Source organism: Papaver somniferum, chromosome 3 (assembly GCF_003573695.1).
Source record: "Papaver somniferum cultivar HN1 chromosome 3, ASM357369v1, whole genome shotgun sequence".
Classification (NCBI taxonomy): Eukaryota; Viridiplantae; Streptophyta; class Magnoliopsida; order Ranunculales; family Papaveraceae; genus Papaver; species Papaver somniferum.
Window position 1 is genome coordinate 26,819,673 of NC_039360.1, and position 8,215 is coordinate 26,827,887.

Genomic DNA, 8,215 nt, shown 5'->3' on the forward strand with positions numbered 1-8,215 from the left:
TAGTCTTTTTTTTTCTTCAATAAATAAACAAGGAAACCCCAGAATCCAGAACAAACTATGTAATTTCCAAACTGAATCCCATAACCAGAATCATGTATCCAGATGCTCCACCAGAACATCAAATTGAAATCGTGACAGTAGAATAATAACATCTGCCTTTATGGAGAACTTGAATCAGTGATGCATGATTCACAACTCACAAGAACAATATTTTTAATAACCATCTGATAGACTCTCTTTCAAAGATACCATACGTTTCATCTTGATATTCATCTTCTTTAACTGGTACAAAGAAAGTCTGTCAGCAACGACAAAACTCTATTTCCCATTGGAGAAGACGCAGATCAACATTAGCCTTGAGGCAAACAACCATCATTAACCAAACACCAAACCCATAGATCGGATCCAAGGAAAAGGTCACAAGACCAAAGACTACAGGGACTAAATAAGGAAGTAATTTTTTTAGCTTAAACCTAGATGCAACAGCCGGAAACATACAGAATCTGACCGTATCTAGAGATGAAATACAACCTAGAATAATAAGATTATAGAAATTTAAAACAATACAAACAAAGAACCGATTAACACCATCAACAAGGAAAAATTCCACACTGAAGAGTTCAGGAGGTGGTGATGCCAAAGATAAAACAAATGTTGCTGCTTCATCATACTCATAATTTTGTGATGAAGTTGGTGATATGCTTTGATTTCTTTGATGCGAAACAAAGTAACTCATCAATGAATACATATAATACTCATCCAAAACAGAACCAACTTCCCCAGATGATATGATTAGTCATTAAAGTAACTTTCTCCTTAAACTTTCAAATTGAGATTCACGAAGAGTTTGTTTGACAATTAATATCCCATGAATTTCTATTTCTCCGGAAGCAGCAATGTTGTTTTGCTTCTATAAGAGCACCCACAATCACAAACAACATAAGTTATCCAAAAATAGTATATCCAAATTATGATTTTTGGTGATCACCACATGTATGACGGGTGTTTAAACACCATTACAATTATCTTCTCAAAGGTGCCAGGAGTTTTAATTGTCTTTGTTGTTTTAAACAACTTCTCTATTTCATTTTACAACGCTTTCTACATCTTCTCGAACATGTTTTCTGGGTAGTGTTTTAAGCTGGGCTTAATTTCAGAGGTGTTTTAAACTGGACTTCGTATTTAAGAGGTGGTCTAATCATCCCGCCAAGTTTAATTCACCGCTTGCTGAATTCCAGAATTGCTAAACTAAAATGATATACATACCAGTCGGGTTCGACATGTACAATAAATATGTCATTTTCCATACTTTCCCACCCAGTATGGTATGTATACCATTTTAACTGACCTTCTGTAAATGCTATGAGGTGGTATTTTGATACGTCTTGATAAGTTGTTTCTCAACTTAATGCTAATTAAAAATTTAAAAATTAGTTTGTGAACATAATTTCGGAATAATGGGCATAACAAAAAAAGTCTATTCTTTGCAAAGCGAAATTCTTCAACTTATGCTTTTGCGCCTGATTCGAGTATCCAAACAATATGAAAAAATTTAACTTCTAAATTAACTTTTAACTTTTCGCCTTTAAGTACTACAACAATGGATCCCATGAATCACAAGGTGGATCCCATAGACTAACCATTAGTCATAGTCTGTCACGCCAAATGACTTACACATGGAAAGAACTTTATATTTGGATTTTGGATACGTTTTTCTCATAAATTTCAAAAAAATAGTTTTAAAAAAATCACTGTACAAATTAACCAAATTATTCGATGTAAACAAAGTTAAAAAGAAAAATAAAATAAAAATCCTTTTTATTTTTGAAATAAAAAAGCAATTTAAGAGAGAGAGAAAGGAAAAAAGAAAGCTCCGATAAAAATTCAGTCTTTCAATCTCCCCTGAGAGACCGTTTTTTTTTAAAACACAAAAATTTGGGCAAAAAAATTATTTCCTTTTTCTCTTTCTATCTGTCTGTCTGAAATCTGTAGAAACTATTCTGAAATTTGTTGTGGGTATGTAAACAGAGGGTTTTGATGATGATGAAGTGTTCTGGAACCTAATCATTGGATTTTCTGAGAGACAGAGCCTCAAATGGCTGGAAACAACAACCATCAGCAACTGAAACAAATTGGGGGGAGTTGGTTAGGGTTTCAACATTTGATGCTGCGTAAACAAAAGAAAACCCTCGTTTTATTCTTCTGGGTCATCTGATTAACAAAGGGTTTGAGTTATTTTTTTCAATTTATATCCGTGATTTGAGGTTTTTGTAATAGCAGCAGCCATGGGTGGTGGTGGAAAAGGTCCATTAGAGAAGATTAAGAGATGTTTATGGACAGTGGTGTTTATGTTAACAATGGTAGCGTCATTATTAGTATTATCTGCTCCTGTATTGATTGGTATTGGTGATATATTGGTTCCTTGTATTTTGATTCCAAGTTTTACTTGTGTTAGATGTCATAGTTTTAGAGAACATTTACAGAGATATGGGTTTAGAACTTCATTAATGGATCTTCCGATTGTTTCTCTACTCAGATCTTTCATCATCACATGTATGTATGACTTTCTCTTTTGTTTTTTAACTGCCCCTTTTCTTTAATTTTTGAGAAATGTATGTTCTTTTGTAAATTCTCTGGAGTTTATGATGATGATTTCTTCATTTTGGTGTTTGCAGGTGTTTATACTTTGTGTGATAGTCCAGGTCTGTCTCATGGGCCTTACCTTGGTACAGCTACACTTTGTTCTTTCGTTTCGATACTTGTTCTAGCAGTGAAAGCTTGTGTTTTTAGTGCAACATTTGAGGCTGAGGGTTCGACATCACTTGCAAGGCAGAAGAAATTACATTTGAAGAAGTCTTGGGGAATGCCGGTGTTGTTCTTCTCGTCGTTGGTTTTTGCACTTGGTCATATGGTTGTTGCTTATAGGACAAGCTGCAAGGCTAGGCGGAAGCTATTGTTTCATAGAGTTGACCCTGAGGCGGTAAGTTTTGTTAGCGTATTTTGTTCATTCCCTTTACCCTGGTAGCTTATATTAATACTACTGCTACTATTAGTACGTCTAATTGATGTAATTTGTCAAACAGTAGTATAATTTTCAGTAGAAACAAGTGGGGCTGTGTCATTTCTCTATTTTCTCATTGTGTTGCATAGATTCTGAAACTCATTTGAAGTTGGTTTGACTTGTTATGCGATATTCCGTTGGTTTTATGTGTTAAATACTGATTACTGTTGCTCAGTTGTTTTTGCAATTGGCATGCTTTTCTAAGAGTTCTTTTTAGGCTTCATATTGACTTGTGAAATTCGTATTCTGCTTTCTAAACTACAGGTTCTTTCCTGCAAGAGTGTATTTTCTAGTTACCAAAAGGTCCCACGATCTCCGACACCCTCTGCAGGCAAAGCCCTAAGAAGTGACAGTGAGGGACGGCGAAAGGCTTTTGGTACAGCTCGTGATGAAGGAGAGCTCCCAATAAGATTACTTGCCGAGATGGACAGCTTGTTTATTCCCTGCCAAGGTCTTACTCTCCATTACAAGCTGAGCTTCCCCGAGTCACATCCTTCTCACTCTGCTCCAACTGCATTTCTTGATGAGAGTCCTAATAGCAGTTCACCTCCAAGAATATCAGCAAGACTTAAACTTGAGAGGCCACCGTTAAGTGGTCCATCTAAATTACAACACAATCATCTACAGAGGAGCTATAGTAACCAATTCCCCAGCTCATCTCTATACGCTCCACTTTTGGAGGGTTCTGCAACTTCATCAGTTTATTTCTCAGAAGAAATCCCTGTTTTGAGTCTAGATGATGCAAACAAAGGCTTGACTGCTGTTAGTTCAATGGGAAATGTAGAGACTAGTGGATATGGGAAGCTTGGAATTGTTTTGGTGCACGGCTTCGGAGGCGGAGTGTTCTCCTGGAGACATGTGATGGGTGTTCTGGCGAGACGAGTTGGTTGCATAGTTGCTGCTTTTGATCGCCCAGGTTGGGGATTAACTTCTCGACCACAAAGGAAAGACTGGGAAGAAACTCAACTGCCTAATCCCTATAAGCTCGAAACTCAGGTGATTATATAGTTCAGCCAGTCTTTTATTTCAGTTTTCACTTCCTTTCCTGTACCCTTGTTTCCTTGTTGATGCCAGATATATTATCTTGTTCTCCTGATAGTCGGAGTTTGATCTCTTTTCCTGTGATGCACCTCCAGGTGGATCTTCTCCTTTCTTTTTGCTTGGATATGGGATTTTCTTCGGTGATACTTGTTGGTCATGATGACGGAGGTCTACTTGCATTGAAGGCTGCAGAACAAGTCCGGGCATCCAAAAATTCTGAATATGTGAGTTTGTTGAGTTTTTTGCATGAGGCCCGAAGCCTGTATTTTCCTTTTGAATATCTCGTGTTTTATTAATTTGTTAATAAAATGAGGAAGTCCCTTTTGCAGTAAACTTCTGTACTAGTTTTTAATTCTGAGTTTATATCTCAGTTACAGATCAAGGGTGTGGTGCTACTTGGTGTTAGTCCATCAAGAGAAGTCGTTCCTGCCTTTGCTAGGATTCTGCTACGTACTTCTCTTGGGAAAAAACACTTGGTACGTCCTTTGCTGCGAACCGAGATCACTCAAGTTGTTAACCGTAGGGCGTGGTATGATTGCACCAAGCTAACAACAGAAGTTTTGAATCTCTACAAGGTAATATGATACTCTTCACCTCAATTGAAATGGGAAACTGTGAACTTATTTATTGACCCGTTGCCTTTATATATAAAAATTGGTGATAAAACTGTGAATCATAATAATTTCACCTGCATCTTTTGAGAATAATAATAACTGGTATCAGAAAGTTGAGTTGACAGTTCCCCATTTACAGGATTATAGTTTTTGATGGTTAACAATAATAACTGGTATCAGAAAGTTGAGTCTAGTTACTCATTTACAGGATTATAGTTTTTCATGTTTAACAATGATTTTTTACTTGTATTAGGCGCCTCTTTGCATCGAAGGGTGGGATGAAGCACTCCACGAAATCTGTAGGTTGTCATTTGAAACAGTTCTTTCAGCCCAAAATGCAGAAGCATTATTTAAATCTGTAGAAGACTTGCCAGTTTTGGTTGTCGCTGGTGCTGAGGATGCCCTTGTCTCTCTTAAATCTTCTCAAGTTACGGCATCTAAGCTTGTAAATTCTGTAAGTATTCAATACCTCTCTTTGCACTTGCCCTCAAAATTTTGCACGTTTGTCCTTAGGTTGATTTTTATGTATATATTATACGGATACATACCCGATTGTTTAGATGATAATTACTTATGCTCCTAACACTGAGATCTGAAAGAAAAGGGGAAACTGTTGTCAATATCCGCTAACAGTCTAACACTGTTTGTGAACATCCAGTTATACTTACGTAACTTGCAGATTTTCACATAACTTTTGCCTCATTGCTGTGAAGTTGCATTACAATCAAAATCTACATTCTTGACACTATGAAGTATCTTTCATCTGCATGTTGCACATATTCTTTGCTATTGTTAATTTACCAGGGCACATCCTAATTTAAGTTATTACAGATTCTAAATATGACATTGCAACCAAAATGAGAAATTAAAGAAAAATAGAGTTAATGGCTTTCAGAATAGCATTAGCGTCCTGTTGTTGCATCTTTATAATTACAGCTTGGGTATCACAGCATTTTATTGGAAAGTGATGCCAGGCTCTCATTTTAAAGCCTTGAAAGTAGGATTTTTATGGAACTTGCTGAACTTATGCAAGATGGAATGAAATTAAACACTTCATCTCTATGATTCCCACCTTTATAGTTTTTATACTTGAGAAACTGTAATATGGGGGCTTTTCTTGTTGAAACTACTATGCCTATGAACTGGTCGCAACCACCAGCATGGCCTTTAGCCATATCTATGGTTCTAAAATAAATGGATTAGAATAATAAACATCCTTCTTTAAGGAGGAAAAACACAAAACCATCATGTCGTCATCTTCATGTAGGTTTAATGAACCACTGGGCATAATTCACATCACAGTCCTAATATTATTCCTAAATGCTAGAAAAATTAGTGTATAAAAATTAGTCCTAGTATAAAATTTCAACCATTATAGTCGGTGGATTTGACATTGTGTTGTTTTTTACTTGCAGAGACTAGTAGCAATATCTGGGTGCGGTCATCTTCCACACGAAGAATGCCCTAAAGCATTACTTGCAGCACTATTACCGTTTATTACTAGGCTTTTACCATCAATGTCAGATCATGAACAAAGCCTGCAAAGACATTAGGTTGTTATAGTTTTTCTTCCCCCTTTTATTTCCCCCTCGGGGAGTAGGAGCCTAACCTACCTATCTCTGAGGATTTTTGATGTGTTAGCTTTGGAGCCAGAACCCCTTATCCAAGAGGGTTTTAGAGCTCCCCACCCATATGTTCATTATTTCTCCTTCCTTCTCATTTTCTGTTCTCTGATGCAAGGTCTCATATGTACTGGTGTTTTGATTGAGAAATTATTTTCCACCAAGCCGGTGGAAAATATCATGTGTACATTTAATTAGAATAGTCAATGTGTGCAGAATTTTCTCGACTCCGTCTCTATCAGTGTAATATTGTATATTCTTCAATTGTTCAGAACCTTAAAAAACAGACGGGTATGCCAGTTTAATATCTGGATGCAGCCTTCAAATTGAAGCTAAACAATAAATTTAAAGTCTGTATACTTCTTGCAATCTACACACTTTAGATGCACATATAGAAAAGAAGAGGGTACCAAGTACACCACCAGTTTTTTCGTTCGGCTACCTATATGGACAAAACCTAATACAATCACTAGTAGGTCAAAACAAAACCCCCTAAAGAAAATTGTATGTAGAGTTCCCCTTATTCACTTCCACAGTCAATATGTATAGACCAATTAAAGGTCCGTGTACCTGATTGTGTAGAAGAGTTCTTGGACGATATCAAAATCAATATCCAAGATCAATCTAGTGGCCGATATTCGAATCATGAGGATTTTGATCCTAACAACTATGAAACTTGCAATCTATATTTCAAGATATGAATTCAACAAGAACAAGTCTTGTTTTTAATCTCAAATAATAAGGACTTAAACTATCTAAATTTATGCACCTATTACTTCCGTTATTCATATTACAAAGATAAACAGTATTACGTGTAAAAGGAAAAAAACACAAAACATCAGAAATTTTGTCAACGAGGTAAACTGCACATACAAAAAATCTCCGAGACCTCGTCCAGCTTTGAACACCACATTACATTAAACCGCTACAAACACTAGTCTACTATCAGACTTCAGACCGGAATGTAGTTGAGAACAAATTTCCCCTCCAAGGAATTCAGCTGCAATCGTGTTCATTACGTCTCTTGAAACTCGCAAGATTCTACGCACTTGACTCCCTTAATTAACTGATGTCTTTTATAGCCTAAGAGTTGCTTCAACCTTGGTGAAAATTTGTGATACCGATCTTCCTCTAGCAGACAAGTCTATTTGATTTCCATTTTGATATATTTCAATCTAGGTTTGCAAATCCGTTTGCAGTGGACGAAGTCCTGCAAACCTCACGAATCCGGAACCTTACACTCAGTTAGCTGAGAATCCTGTATAACCTACCACCTCCAAACAAATCAAAGAAGAGTTAGATATATATCTTAAGGAATCACAAAGTCTGAGACGAAGAGATCTTTGTGATTTCTTTTCTATCTCGTTCCTAGTCCAAGATTAATAAAACCTCAAACATCAATAAGAACAGGATCCTGATTGAAGAACTATCAGGTAAAATATAGTCTCACCGGGTTCACGAATTCCTAAGTAAAAACTTCAAATTCGTAACCTAAAATACAATTTATAAAGAACCTACGTTATAGAGGACGCTCTAGCTTAGCTACTATGACACAAGAGTGCCAGGGATTGAGAAATCATGTTGCAAGAGTCTCTCTATTCATGGATTTTCAAGGCTGTAGGTAGCTATGAGTTTAAGCTAATCACTATAGCTTGAGATCCAAGCAAATACTTTCTCAATTTAGATGAAATTTTTATTAGGAATTCATGTAAGTATGTGAAAAGTACGTCTTAAAATTACACAGAAGAATACACATTATGGTCCAGGGTTTTGGAACCGTGCACAATGATAGTTCATAGAGGCTAGGTTGCCTTTTAAACTTACAAGTACTAGTGGAGTTCAATAACATTCATGACTAACCAATGATCGACAAGCAC

General features: G+C 36.4%; 1 protein-coding gene across 2 annotated transcripts; it reads left to right on the forward strand.

The window, feature by feature from the left end:
• The first annotated feature begins 1,828 nt into the window (after positions 1-1,828).
• Positions 1,829-6,651, forward strand: LOC113355642. Of its 2 annotated transcripts, none has more exons than XM_026598560.1 (7): positions 1,829-2,553; positions 2,676-2,980; positions 3,326-4,057; positions 4,198-4,326; positions 4,474-4,677; positions 4,970-5,170; positions 6,132-6,651. In XM_026598560.1, the coding sequence occupies exons 1-7, from the start codon at positions 2,286-2,288 to the stop codon at positions 6,267-6,269; spliced, it is 1,977 nt and encodes a 658-aa protein (XP_026454345.1). In that variant the 5' UTR covers positions 1,829-2,285; the 3' UTR covers positions 6,270-6,651. The 2 variants fall into 2 exon arrangements, with proteins under 2 accessions (XP_026454345.1, XP_026454346.1); XM_026598561.1 differs by having other exon boundaries at positions 4,480-4,677.
• Positions 6,652-8,215: the final 1,564 nt, after the last annotated feature.

Coding starts and splice junctions, on each gene's coding strand:
- LOC113355642 (XM_026598560.1), top strand. CDS start 2,286: ATGGGTGGTGGTGGAAAAGGTCCATTAGAGAAGATTAAGAGATGTTTA. Junction 2,981..3,325: donor ATAGAGTTGACCCTGAGGCG/GTAAGTTTTGTT, acceptor TCTAAACTACAG/GTTCTTTCCTGCAAGAGTGT. Junction 4,327..4,473: donor CATCCAAAAATTCTGAATAT/GTGAGTTTGTTG, acceptor TTTATATCTCAG/TTACAGATCAAGGGTGTGGT.